Source organism: Phyllopteryx taeniolatus, chromosome 21 (assembly GCF_024500385.1).
Source record: "Phyllopteryx taeniolatus isolate TA_2022b chromosome 21, UOR_Ptae_1.2, whole genome shotgun sequence".
NCBI lineage: Eukaryota > Metazoa > Chordata > Actinopteri > Syngnathiformes > Syngnathidae > Phyllopteryx > Phyllopteryx taeniolatus.
Genome location: NC_084522.1, coordinates 10,996,778 through 11,011,165, shown reverse-complemented (window position 1 = coordinate 11,011,165; position 14,388 = coordinate 10,996,778). Strand labels below are relative to the sequence as shown.

Here is a 14,388-nt window from a genome sequence, read left to right as displayed (position 1 = left end):
CTGAGTGGTGAGCCACAGGGGCCGGCCACTGTACTGATGACAGACAAAGATGTGGACATAGGCAAGAGAGCGAGGTTAATAGAGAGCTGAACATCAAGGAGGAGACATAAGAGGGAAACTGTGCTTCATTTTGAGAATTTGTATGCGGTCCATACAACAATAAAAACAGGATGTCAACTGTGCGGTGGCTAACACTTTTACTTTGCATGTTATTGATGGTGGCCCAGGGATTGAGCCTGCCTAGCGTGGCCCGTTCTGAGTACGACGGACATGAGAACCAAACAAGAAGTGATCACGGAACAACCTCAAGCCCACACACGGGAACAGACTCGGGTCATGATGTGACGGAAGACACTAATGGTCATGGTGATGGTGGTGGTCACGAAGGTGGGCCCATCACTACGCTACCGATTGTGTCCTGGAATTGGAGCCATGTCTCTGTCCCATACCTGGTGGCTCTGTGGATTCTGGTCTCCTGGATCTGCAAACTCAGTGAGTCAATTTAAAGGTTCCTTGTTCTGACAAAATAAGGTGTGGTGAATTGAAGGTAACACAGTGATAAAAGCAGAAAGACTTGCACAAAGAGATACAGAACAGGAGTTGTATGAAAAATTCTACCTTTCACAGTGGTGAGAATATACAAAAACAGATACTTTGTTCTTGTACTTATGTAGATTTTCATGTATCTGTACATTTACTTTTCTACTTTTTAGGTTTAGACCTTATATTTGAAAAAAGATATCTGTACTTCCCATTCCTTACTTTGTAAAAAATAAATATTTGTTGGTTTTTGAACCTCCACCGATGATGACACAACAAACAGTAAAAAAGATAAAATAAGAAGAGAGGTTAAGTCAGCTTTGTTTGGGATCTTGATTGTTTGAGATTTTGGGGTCTTATTAGGAAGAAAAAACACATAGAGCAGCGACATGGAGAAACATACACAAGGTAGCATTACCACTGCCAGCCCTCCCACTTAACATGGATATTTGACTTCTATAGCCGTCAATGGCAGTGAATGTGTTAATGACGACAGATTCAGAGAAGCAAGTTATTCCCCATCCATGGCCTTGTGCAGTATAAGAGAGTTGTTTGATGTTCCAAGAATGATTCATGGCCGACGCGTTGTGTTTTGTGCCAGTTTAAAACCAAGCAGCTTCTGGCATTCAAAGATTCTCTGTGCAGTCTAAATAAAACAAATAACATTTTATTTTTAATTTTTTTAGTTTTTATCATTCAGCTAATTTTGCATTTTTTTGCGAGTCAGTTAACAATGTCAGCAAGGCGATGGAAACATGTTTTGATAACATAAAACTCAACACTAGCTAGATCTTGGCTTTAAAAAAAATGTACGAAGTTATCAAAGTAAGTATTATATATAATAGGAAGTATAAAACATATTTTAATATTTTAGTCTTTTTACTTTTACTTGAGTAAAGGGGTCAAATCAATACATTTACCAGTCTTTTTTTTAAAACACAATTATCTGCACTTCTACTTGAGTACAGAATGTGAGTACTTTTTTCACCTCTGGCCTTTACAAAGATAATCTGTTATTAATTTTACAATAGCCTTGATATTGGGGTTGTCGTTCACAGTGCTTCGTCATACTACGAGCTGTAATAATATAAAAATAAGAATAATATTTTGACCCTCACATAAGGTATCCAAAATATTAGAAACAACTTGGGCACTCCTGCAAACTATAATAGCAATAACACATATCAAATTAATATTCTTGTCTGACAGTATCAGTGGAGACAGCACTTTCGTCTTTAGAGGAATTTTTACAGTATATACAATGAAAATTGTTCCTAAAGTTGCATCCTGTGAGGTTAAATTCAAGGTACACGAGCTCGAAAAAAAAATTCAATCAATATCAAAGAAACATTTTTGTAGGTTTATGTAACATATTATTGGTAGTTCTGTTTCAATGAAAACCACTGAACATATTTGTCAACTGGTGCCTGCCCCAAGAGAAGAATGAAACTTGATGTTTGCCAGTCAGTGGCTAAGTCCAAAATAAGGATCTTGGGAACAGGGTCTGCTGTGGATCATGGACATTTTGGGAATTAGGACTTTGCTAAAGAAGTGTCTGTCATGAGGTTTATGTCACTGGAGGTAGTCCAAGAACCTGTCAAAGACTGCTTGTATCTTGTGATCGGAGTCATTATTTTTGTGTATACACAACAAATTGCAAAGCACTGTGGACACTGTAAATGATTGCATGTGCGTGTGTGTCCATGTTTGTGTATGCTTCATCAGACATAAATGAGGGGCTGTGGTCTCCCTTGTTACATATGATAAAGGATTTGTGCAGGTCAATTAAGGCAATGTTATTCTGTGTATGTAAAAGGATAAAATGGTCCGCATGGAAGTTGCAACATATTGTGTTGTAATGTTTTTGGATGGTTTCACTGATGGTCCTTCCGTTTGGATTTAGAAAGCCCCCCCCCCCCCCCCCCCTCCCCCCCCCCCCCCATACAAATACATTGTAACACAATGAAAATTGAAACAAATGAGTACAGGTGACTATAGGTCTGGTGCAGATTTTATTGCAATTTAATGATTATTGCAGACCTTGATTTTACCGCCTTATCTTTAAAGAAACAACAGGTACAGTATACAGTGTAATAAAGTATGACCGATGTACTGTCAACCCAAACACCAACAATATGTGCACATCACTCTCACTGTTGACTTTAAACTCCCCCATCCTCGTGGGCTGAAATCCAGTCAATGACACCAATTTTCCCAGATCTTGTTTCCTGCTCAGGGATTTACAATGCTTGCTTTCTTCAGTTCTTAGCATTTCTGTCAAGTCATGTTAGGTTGTTTTTCCAGGAGAATGAGGAACATACTGTATATATGTTTGCTATTGATTTTTGTTTCGGTTTGCTATAGTGCTAATTACTTGTTTTCCTAAGAGGGAGCATTTATTATGATTCCTCTAAAGAAATGCACAGTCATGATCTGTTCCGGTTGGTAGTAATTTTGCTAAGGAAATGCGTCACCTTTGTCATTGATTATTTTGTGTTGAGCTGATATCAAGCCCACTGAATTATATTCTACTTACCCAGTGGCCCATTGATTACATTTCTTTTATTGCAGTTAAGTCTGTCTTGGAAGTCATCAATGTTCACTGTGTCACTGTTGCCAAAACCCCAAATGATTCCTTTGGCCCTCGATAGCTGCCAAATGCCTCTTTTGTGTTGCTTATTCAAATGTGTTAGCTAGATCAGCAATCACATTTACAACCCACTTCATTTACACAGTCCATCAATAATGACACATTGAACTGCAAATCCCAGCACACTTCACCTTTATTAAATGTAACATACATACAGGTAGCTACTGTTACAGTCAAATCACCTTTATCTGACTTTACAATGTGCATCCAAACTCCATTAATAACTCCCTAATCTGTCTACGGAGCTGAAGCTCTTTTCAAATGATTGATGGGGTCTAGTTAAAGGCCAGCCGTATTTCCAGGAGAATATATGAACTCTTTCGTTGACAAGGTTGATGCTTGAGTGCAGCCATTAGAAAGCAGCATACACACTACAATTAATGAGAGTCAAGACTCACTAATGTTGCAATGAAAACATTATAAACACTCTTTGTATGATGCTATATAATTCAACATTTCAATCAAATCCACAATAATTAATAGTATTAAATCTAAACTGAGTGTATTTTGGTTATAGCTTTTGTATTAGAACTCATTATGGTTCTAATACATGGTTAGATTCAGGTGTATTTAATGCAATGTTAACACACAGCTTTACAACAAAAATATTATCTAATTTTAGTTAATATACATCTATATTATGTAATATACCATAACGGTCATAAATGGACACCTGTGTGAGAGCTCGTGTCAAACTATCAAACCTTTCTAACAAAGCTTTTGCGCCTTGTCCTGCTCAAACAGGATGGAACAGTTCGCCAAATAAAGCATCCAGTCATATGGCCACAACTTGCGAGAATCAGCGCTTTGTGAATGAATACACTATGAACTCGTACAGTATGTAAAGAAAATGCAAGGGGCAGATTATTCAGTATTGGCTAATCTACATTTCGTCAGATGTGTACATGCACATGAACTGCCGAGCTTCTTTCCCAATGTAGTAAATGAACACAGCAGGGACATTTGCGTTTTTTTTTTTTTTTAACTCCCTAAACTCCTTAGTTAGTCAGTTAGTTGTCACCTGCATTTCCACCCCCACAAAGGTTTTTTTTTTTACACACAGAACAGAGGTCACAGTTTTATATGGGTCATTTTAGGATTACGTGTGTACTTGTCATGCTAAAAAGGTCCAAAACTTGTATTGCTTTCTTCAATTTTGATGTTTTATTCAAAGAGCTAATGTCAATCAAACAACAGTAAATGGCTGACTTAATTTTTTGAACCTTTGATGGGACATACCAACATTCATACTATTTAATATCATTAACGATTGGAGGATGGCCAGTCAGATAGAGTGCTGTCATCTACAACCACACATTTTTAGTAGAAGCTTCTTTCCAGTGCAAGTGAAAACGCTACCAAATTTTCTATATCATCTGTTTAGCACTAATAGTGAAAACATTTGGTAGCTATTGAAGAGTGAGTATTACAAATACACGCCATAAAATTAATTATGAAAATGAATTATGAAATGTGCAGCTGATGATTTTTGTCTTTGTCAGTTCTTTTAAGGGCTTAATTTTTAATTCCAAATAGCACTTATCCTTCACCTTTTTTGACACATTAAAGCAAGGGGAGGTTTTAACTAAATATTATGCAATAGGGGTGTCAATCATTACTCACCACAAAGCTGCAGGATGAAGCAGTAGAAACGTCCAGACATCCAGAGCTATTCATTGAACATCCATCAAATTGCCGGTAACACTTTACTTATCACTTAATCCTCCTCTCTGAGAGTTTCATGGTAAAAGTTGACACGTGTTTGAGACCGGAAACTGGTGGTGGTGTTTCAAATGTGACTGAATAACTGGACACCTTTTCTGGAGAGTCGTTACAGTCCATTTCGTCTCTCAACCTTGGTCATAGAAGAGATACTGAACATATAAAAGGCTGAGTCCAGTGTTCTCCCCATTCCATCGCCTGACTTCACATTGTGGAAGGAAGTGGGGATCCGAAGACGCTCATAGAGACAGAAAAAAGACAACTCCAAGCAAGTGGAGACAGCGTAATGACAAAGATGGGTAAACAAGAGTGAGCAAGAAGGAAGAACTCCATCTCATCAAGAAAAAAGGGAAAACAAGTGTGACATACGGTCTGACTCACATCACAGGACTTAGTTTTCTTTCGAGACTGATTTTTTTCACTTTTGGTATTTTCCTGTCCAAATGGAACCACGTGGACATGCACACATTTGGCTTCTAGTGTTAATACTGTTGACTTGTTTCATCCCCGGGGTCACAGCGGAGAATGGGTACCAGACTCTAGCGCATCAAAATTCTAGACCCAACGCAAGTGATCATGGCCACTCTTCCGGCATCAATGGAATACCCATCGTGTCATTTAAGTGGCATCATGTGGAGACCCCTTATCTAATTGCATTATGGGTCTTGGTTGCTTTTTTGACTAAACTGGGTATGTAAAAAATACATTTATTCATTAAAACATTGCTGTAGACTGGTAGATACGCATACCTTCCTGTATAATCATGAGGAAAAAAGCACAGAGGCAGACTTATCACACTTCACTTCTGTGATAATAGATGATGCAAGAAAATTCCTTAGTCAGAAATAATAGCGAATGACTATTTATATGTCGTTTATAGTTCCATTGTTTTCTATCTTCAGCAGAAAACTCTTATTTTGACAAACCAACCTCCCTGAATCCGACACTGACGATAAGAATATTGATTTAAATTTACTTAAATATTCTTTAGTTTAAAAATCAATTCTTTTTTCAAAAAATAAATGTTATTCAGATTTATGCACAGTAGTACTTTATTAACAATTCCTCTGGTTTGTAAGAGGCTCACGCTCAGAATGTAATTAAGTATTTAAGTTTAATTTAAGTCACTCTACAATGTGATTAAAAATATTCTATGTCATTTTGGTTCTTGTGGTGGCTATGATCCTCGTATGCCATAAAAAGATTTTAATTTAAGTTAAATGAAAATAATTACAATAACAGTTTAGAATGTATAGAGACAAGAACACTGAACTCATAGGTGTAATTAAAATGTTGAGTATCATAGGTGTGCAGTGTTAGCAGGGAGGTTGCTAGCGTTGTCCACCAGCTAAATGAAGTCCGAAAAAGACTATTATCCCAAGCACCACCTTCATTCAACTCCTAATGAATGCAACACCCAAACACAAATCATCCCCACTGACATAAATCAACATTTTGAAATGTGGCTTTTTTTTTTTTTTTACAGGTCACTGGGCTTGATTATTAAGCCATAAAGTCAAGCGACCTTAACCAAACGTCTGTTTAGTTATGCAAAGGTATTTCTAGGCATTTATACACACAGCCACAATGGTTAATGATATGCCAAGGACAAAAAGTTCAACAGTTGATCATTTGCAAATTTTGCAACCACATTTGAGTTTCAGTGTTAAGATTTATTTTCTATGCTGTGTCTAAATTTGAGTCCGGCCGCAAAAGACAATGCTTGAAGATCAACAAGTTGATATGAACAGACTCCCCTACCATTTTCATTTATCACTCTTTTCCCCTGAGTAAATCCCTTAAGATTTCTGTCCGAAGGGACATTTATCTTGCTCCCATGTACCTAACTGTCTAACATTTCTTTCTGTTTTGACAGTCATTGAGGCCAACCATCATGTTACTAACATAATCCCAGAGAGCGCCCTGCTCATTTGCTTCGGCTTCATCCTCGGTGGCATGATCTGGGGTGCAGACAAGGTGCAGACCTTCAAGTTGACCCCGACCGTCTTCTTCTTCTACCTGCTGCCTCAAATCATCCTGGATGCAGGCTACTTCATGCCAAACAAGCTGTTCTTCAGCAACATGGGGACCATCCTGGTCTACGCTATTATTGGGACCTGCTGGAATGCTGCTAGCGTGGGGCTCTCGCTGTGGGGATGTCACAAGGGAGGAGCCATGGGTAAGAAGAGAAGACACTTGTGTAGGCTTAGTAATAAAGCGTCTGAAAAGTTAACTGCTCTGAGTTATTATTGTATAAAAAGAAGATTTATTATCATGTTAAAGCCTTTTATATAATGACCAACTAATCAATTAAATGACATAATTTATTGGACGAGTAATTCTCCTAATGCGTTCCAGAATTTATTTTGATAACGTTGCTAGTCAAGGACTACAACAATATTTGGAGAACATCCATACATGCATTTCCTATTCCACTTGTCCTCATTGTGGTCGTGGGTAAAATGGAACCTATCCCTGCTGACTTTGGGCAAGTCCCTGGACTAGTCCCTGCCAATCACAGAGCACATACTGTATAGACAACAACCATTCACACTTTCATTTACACCTAAGGACAAGTTAGAGTCTTCAATGAACCTAACATGCATGATTTTGGAATGTGGGAGGAGAAACCACAGAAAACCCACTCAAGCACAAGGAGAACATGAAAAATCCAGACAGGAAACCAGGATAGTTACAAAGTTTAAAATACATACATACACAAACATACTGTACATACTGTATACCCAGATCAAAGTTCTGGCTTATGGTCTAATGAATAAACGCAAAGCAAGCGCTGATTTAAGTCCAACTGAAATTAAAAACAGTTTTGTAACTGCAAAGTTATGTCTTCTGACCTTTTGCAGGTGATGTGAATATCGGCCTGCTTCAGTACCTTCTATTCGGCAGTCTGATTGCTGCTGTGGACCCGGTAGCTGTCCTCGCTGTATTTGAACAGGTCCATGTCAATGAAGTCCTCTTCATCCTGGTGTTTGGGGAGTCACTCCTCAACGATGGTGTGACAGTGGTTTGTATGCTTCATTCTATGACTGCTGTTAAATGTGTCTGAACAGTACATTATGCCACATTGTCGTGAATGAATGTATGAAAGAGTAGCAATTGTTTTGCTTTACCAGCACACACATTCAATAACTCAATAATGAACTCAATGAACCACTCCAATGTGGCTTACGCACTTTCCACACCAGAATTTGCCCTCAATAAAATCATAAACTCAGACACCACTCATAACTCTCAACCGTTAATCTGAAACTGCTTGTGTCCTTGGCATTGTGCACTCTTTTCGGGCAGAAAAGAGTTTATACTCCTCAGCAACTGTAATTCCACTCTCACTCCTGAAGTACTGTAGGTGGTGTGCCACAAGGCTCTGTGCTTACACCCTTGTTCTTGCTTGGCCAGATAATTTGTTCTCATAGGTTTCTAATGTTATGCAGATGAAATAGAGCTCTATCTAGCACTAAGAAACCACCTTATTACCCAGAACAAGTAAATAATTAAATTCTCCCTCTCTTACTCTAGGTGCTCTTCAATGTATTTGATTCATTTGTCTCCCTGGGAGGATCCCAAATTGATGCTGTGGAGATAATCAAAGGAATAGGTAAGGAGTTTTCATAAAATGGCATGGAAGCATAACATGAAATGTTTGAAACAAATGTTCTCCCTTTGTCTAGTTTCCTTCTTTGTGGTGGCATTCGGCGGCTCCCTACTTGGCATGGTGTTTGGTTTGCTGCTCTCTCTTCTGACCAGATGCACAAAGAACATTCAGATCATTGAGGCAGGCTTCATCTTTGTGTTGGGGTACCTCTCCTACCTCACTGCTGAGATGCTCTCCCTCTCTGCCATTCTTGCGTGAGTGCACTTTTAGACAACATTCTAGGATTTTGTGAAGTTCTTAACTAACTTATTCATGGTTTCTGTTGTCCTTTCTCACTGTAGAATTGTTTTCTGTGGTGTCAGCTGCCAAAAGTACATCAATGCAAACATGGATGAAAGGTCCATCACCACAGTCAGATATGCCATGAAGGTGCTCGCCAATGGGTCAGAAACCATCATATTTGTTTTCCTCGGTATCTCAGCCGTTGATAAGACATTATGGGTGTGGAACACAGGCTTTGTTCTCCTCACACTCCTCTTCATCTTTGTATATCGCTTCATCGGTAAGATTTTAGTTGGTTAGTAAGTGATTCATTTATTTATTTTTTTAATGCGAAAGTAATAGTTAAAGAGGTTTTTGCTTACTGTATACAATAGGTGTGTTTTTCCTGACTTGGATCATGAACAAATTCCGCCTGGTGCCCTTGGAGGTCATCGATCAGATTATCATGAGCTACGGTGGCCTGCGAGGTGCGGTTGCCTATGGCCTGGCAGTAATGCTAGATGGGAACAAGATTGAGGAGAAGAATTTAATGGTCTCCACGACTCTGATTGTAGTTTATTTCACTGTCATCCTTCAGGTAATAGTTTTTTTTGGTCATTTCTCAGAATATTTTTTAAGACTTGCAAACTTATTGATTTCATAATTTTTTTTTTTTACTGATGAACCCTGATGTTACCTCGTTGTGTTCTAGGGAGTAACAATGAAACCTCTTGTCACTTGGCTCAAAGTAAAGAGAGCTGCAGTGTGTGACATCACACTTATTGAAAAATTGCAGAACAAGGTGAATTTAAGGAAGCATAAAATCTTGCCTCTGCTGAAATAAACCTTGAATCATTACAGAATTTCTGTTCTTCAGGTCTTCGATCACATGCTGGTCGCCATCGAAGATATATCTGGGCAAATTGGACACAACTACATGAGAGACAAGTACGTCAACACTTTCATTAGGATTTAACACTTTAATTTACTGTAATTGTTAGCATGAACCTGCAATGTTTATACTTTCTGTGAAGGTGGAGTCATTTTGAAGAGAACTGGATGTCTAGAGTTTTCATGAAGCCATCCGCAAGGAAGAATCGTGACTGTGTCTTCAAAGTTTTCCATAAACTGAACCTTAAGGATGCTATGAGCTATGTGACAAAGGTGTGTAACCTAAAAAGCATATATTTGTTACTGTTAGCTAATCACCACATAATTGTTAGGAAACAATGAAAATGTTTATGCTGTTTGTGCAGGGTGAACGCAGTGGATCTCTGGGGTTTATACGCAACGAATCTGCATTTGTTGACTTCAAGAAGTATGAGGGGAAATTCCCAGAGGTGATGCCCGACATCATGGCTGACATGGCAGATGACCGTGGTGCAATGTCCCCCATGGGGTGAGCTGAACTTTGTAATGGACTGGGAATAAAATGACAAATTACCAATTCCTGGTCTTTAACAATAGAATCCTAAATTAGCTTTACATTTGAATCTGACAGGACATAACTGTTATGGTTTTACCTTTGTAGACGAGACCCTGTGCCATCAGTGAGCTTGGAAATGCATGAGCAGACCATAAAAGGTGTGAGGGAAGCAGAAGACATCAGCAGCCACCATCTGCTGCAGCAACACTTGTACAAAGGAAGGAAACAGGTAGCATGTTTTCTTATGGGTACAAAACACAGCAAATCTCAACATTCCATGTGTAGAGTGAACTGTGGACTGACTGACTAACCTCTATTCTCAACATCCTAGCACCGGCACAGGTACAGCCGTAGTCATTTTGAGGTCAACAAAGATGAAAATGAGGTGCAGGAGATCTTCCAGAGGACCATGAGAAGTCGTTTGGAGTCATTTAAGTCAGCAAAAATGGGTGTTGCTCCACCAAAGACGATAACCAAGCACCAAAAGAAAGACCAGCAACAAAAGGTCAAGCAGAATTGGGTCATTAAGTTCTATTTTCAATTCTTACTGTTGGCAATACACAGTGGCAGGCTGTGCATTTGGTACCTGGACCTTCATTGGGGATTTACCCGACTTAATCCAGTCAATCCGTAATACTATCACATTGCAGTTATGGAAACCATCAATACTATCCAAAACTGCAACCTATCAGCACACAACTGTGCCACATACATCATCTGGAGCCGTTCTCAATTATTAATAAATGAATTAACGTGTGCAGATCACTACAGGTGTGCTTTGCTAGTCGAAGTTGGCTGTAACGTTTTGCCATAACCAACTATTCAGAGGATGGAAAATGCTGATGTTATTGTGGGCCTAGCTGGCCCTCTGGGGCGAATTTTAAATTTGATTGGTAAAAAAAACATTCCTATTGCTAATATACAGTAGTTTAAGTTATATCAGCGACCACCACTGATTCTGAACGTTCTGAGCAGCACAGAGACACTGAAATCTGATCGTACAAACATCCACAAACCCGTACTGAAAGCAGTGCAGCCAAGTTAAGTGTTAAAAATTGAAAACAACAGACTATTGGGAATTAATTGTTTCATGGAACAAATATTCTGCAACTTGATGGCGACCAGTCCAAGGTGTACCCAGCCTCTCACCTAAAGTCAGCAGGGCTCCAGCTCCATAGTGAGGATAAGTGGAATAAAAATGGATAGATGAATGGATGGATGGAACAAATAAGTGAATTAAGGTTGTAAATGAAAGCCAGTTCTTCTGATTGTATGTAGGCCAGCAGCTGATACTCAGTCCATCATTGGCTATATGTAAATAACTGTTTTTCTTATATTGCAGATGTCCTCTGGAAAATCAACTGATAAAAGTAAAAGCTACTATTCTGGTGATGAAGGTTTGTACTACTGCTCCACACGACAAAAAAATTCAAGTAGTTAACATCATACAGTATGTCTTTCCTCATGACGTTTACATCTATTCTTTTAGATTTTGAGTTCTCAGAGGGAGACAGCGCATCTGGCTATGAAGCATCAAGAGACTCAGTCGCTACGAGAGTCACCTACAGAGTTGGAGGTAAAATGAACCCATCACCTCAATTGTTTATTCATTTCCATACTAGTAAAAAACAAGTTTTTTTTCATGCTCCAGCTGGAATTGAGAATCCAGCCTTTATGCCAGAAATGGACTCAATGGCACCAATGCAAATCCCGCCGTGGTTAGCGGAGGTCGAGCTCGATAGCAGCATGGTGGCTCCTTCCCAGAGGGCTCAAGTGAGGCTGCCGTGGACACCCAGCAACCTGAGACGCCTTGCCCCACTACGTATCAGTACTCGCTCCACAGACTCCTTCATGCAAGCTGACACACCACCCACACAAGACAGGGAGGAAGAGGACTTTCCTCCGCCATTAACACCACCGCCGCCGCCGCCGCCTTCTGACAGACATGGTGGTCACATGTAGCCTCCCTCTTCGTCTCCTTTAACGTGGCTGCCAAAGACAGAACATTTACCTCAGACTTTGCACTGTCTCCTGTCAAAATATAGTCAAGGGAATGTGTTTTTTCCCCCCTAGGAGACTGGTTAAGCTCAACCTCATATAACCTTTGTACTCTTAATATTTTGACCAAATGTAGCTTCATCGGCGGCCAACTGGTTAGCAGATCTGCCTCACAGTTCTGAGGACTGGGGTTCAAATCCCGGCCTTGTCTGTGTGGATTTGCATGTTCTCCCTGTGCCTGCGTGGGTTTTCTCCGGGTACTCTGGTTTCCGCCCACATCCCAAAAACGTGTGGTAGGTTCATTGAAGACTATAAATTGCCCGTACGTGTGAATGTGAGTGTGAATGGTTGTTTGTTTATATGTGCCCTGCGATTGTCTGGTGACCAGTTCAGGGTGTACCCCGCCTCCTGCCCTCAATTAGCTGGAATAGGCTCCAGCACGCCCCCGATCCTAGTGAGGATAAGCGGTTCAGAAAATGGATGGATGGATGTAGCTTCAACTTCACCATTTGCTAAATACATGTGGGAGATGCATGCATGCACACTGGCATGATATTTACCTAACATGTTGAACATTATGATATATGTAGTTTCAAGTGCAAAATACACACACAACATCTTGTCCAAATTGTAGAGGCATTTTTAAATGGATGTAATATGTACAGATTTGTATTTATAAAGAGAATCCATTCCAACAAAGCGATGCAAAGACGACAGTGCAGCATTAAATACATTTTTATCTGTATTGCCTTAAACACACCAGCCCTGAAGATTAAACATGAAATGTGAAGAGCTCAACATCTAGCTGCCTTAATGATTAAGGCATGTACTTATTTACAAATTATTTTTTTGTATTCATACAGGAAATTAAATCTCAAATATCTGAATTATAGTCAGCAGGGGTTATTTACTGTAGCTCCTACAAAGAATACTTTGACCACTTAAAATATTGAACTGTTTGGAGCTGGATGTTTCTTGTTTTTTTTTTTTATTAAAAAGAGAAAAAAAATGTGGAGTTGATGTTTTTTTTTTGCCACACATTGTCCAAATTGGGCTGCAATGGGAATCAATTTCCTCTACACTACACAAATGAACCAAGTACAGTATGGGTAATTATTGACAAACAAAGCAGTAAATTTGAGGGTACCATCCCTGTGAAGGCCATTGTAGCCTCAGAAGTACTTTTTTTTTGGGGGGGGGGGGGGGGGGGGGGTCACACATTGTCCAAATAGTCTTAGTCTAACTGATGCCGAGTGGGCAGCATTTATCACATAGTATGGTGCTGTACAATCTTAGCTAAAACAGGATAAGAGTTAATTTAATGAGATAAAGCGCCACAGGTAGACGCTGCCGGGAAAGGGTTTTTTCCTCAGGAGACGACCCGGTCAGTCGATGCAAAGCCTTCCACAGGAAGTGGTCAAACAGGGCTAGGATTGGAATCAATTTCTTGCCCTTACTACAGTTTAGTCTAGTCTAGTAATTTCCAACCACTGTGCTATGGCACTTTAGTGTGTCGAGAGACCATCAGGTGTACCATGAGAAATTATCATTACATTTCACTTAAATGGTCAGAACATTTATATATATATATATATATATATATGTATATATATATATATATATATATATATATTACTACAAATAAAGTATCTTTGTTCATCTACTGTATGTACAGTGGGTTCGGAAAGTATTCAGACCCTCACTTTTTTATATTGCAGCCATTTGCTAAAATCAATTAAGTTATTTTTTCCACATTAATGTACCCACAGCACCCCATATTGACAGATTTTTGTTTTTTTTCAGATTTATTCAAAAAGAAAAAATGAAATATCACACAGCCATAAGCATTCAGACCCTCAGTATTTAGTAGAAGCCCCTTTTGCGCTAATATACCCATGAGTCTTTTTGGGAATGATGCAACAAGTTTTTCACACCTGGATTTGGGGATCTTCTGCCATTCCTCCTTGCAGATCCTCTCCAGTTCTGTCAGGTTGGATGGTGAACATTGGAGGGCAGCCTTTTTCATTTTTTTTCTCATTGTTTTTCTTCAGGCAGGGTGATTTTTTTTTTAAGAGGTAGATGAAATCAGGTAAATCCACTTTTCTTATATCACCTTGATGAGGCTTGTCATTTTTGTATTATTCATTTGAGCCTTAATGGGCTGAAGTAGTGCAAGGT

At 39.3% G+C, this 14,388-nt stretch overlaps 1 protein-coding gene across 3 annotated transcripts; it reads left to right on the top strand.

The window, feature by feature from the left end:
• On the top strand, nucleotides 1–13,225 carry LOC133470939 (sodium/hydrogen exchanger 3-like). Of its 3 annotated transcripts, XM_061759910.1 has the most exons (17): nucleotides 5,561–5,602; nucleotides 6,399–6,468; nucleotides 6,789–7,091; nucleotides 7,777–7,937; nucleotides 8,450–8,528; nucleotides 8,602–8,779; nucleotides 8,867–9,087; nucleotides 9,182–9,384; nucleotides 9,499–9,588; nucleotides 9,664–9,734; nucleotides 9,821–9,950; nucleotides 10,043–10,185; nucleotides 10,318–10,441; nucleotides 10,544–10,717; nucleotides 11,555–11,609; nucleotides 11,702–11,788; nucleotides 11,864–13,225. In XM_061759910.1, exons 3-17 carry the CDS (start codon nucleotides 6,869–6,871, stop codon nucleotides 12,172–12,174), a joined length of 2,250 nt encoding a protein of 749 aa, XP_061615894.1. In that variant the 5' UTR covers nucleotides 5,561–5,602; nucleotides 6,399–6,468; nucleotides 6,789–6,868; the 3' UTR covers nucleotides 12,175–13,225. The 3 variants fall into 3 exon arrangements, with proteins under 3 accessions (XP_061615892.1, XP_061615893.1, XP_061615894.1); XM_061759908.1 differs by lacking the exons at nucleotides 5,561–5,602; nucleotides 6,399–6,468 and adding an exon at nucleotides 1–492; XM_061759909.1 differs by lacking the exon at nucleotides 6,399–6,468 and having other exon boundaries at nucleotides 4,802–5,602.
• The last annotated feature ends 1,163 nt before the right edge of the window (nucleotides 13,226–14,388 follow it).

Excerpts from the sequence above, each read along its gene's own strand:
- LOC133470939 (XM_061759908.1), top strand. The coding sequence starts at position 171 with ATGTCAACTGTGCGGTGGCTAACACTTTTACTTTGCATGTTATTGATG. Across the intron at positions 7,938-8,449 it reads TCAACGATGGTGTGACAGTG|GTGCTCTTCAATGTATTTGA; the intron begins GTTTGTATGCTT and ends CTCTTACTCTAG. Across the intron at positions 10,186-10,317 it reads GGTGCAATGTCCCCCATGGG|ACGAGACCCTGTGCCATCAG; the intron begins GTGAGCTGAACT and ends TTACCTTTGTAG.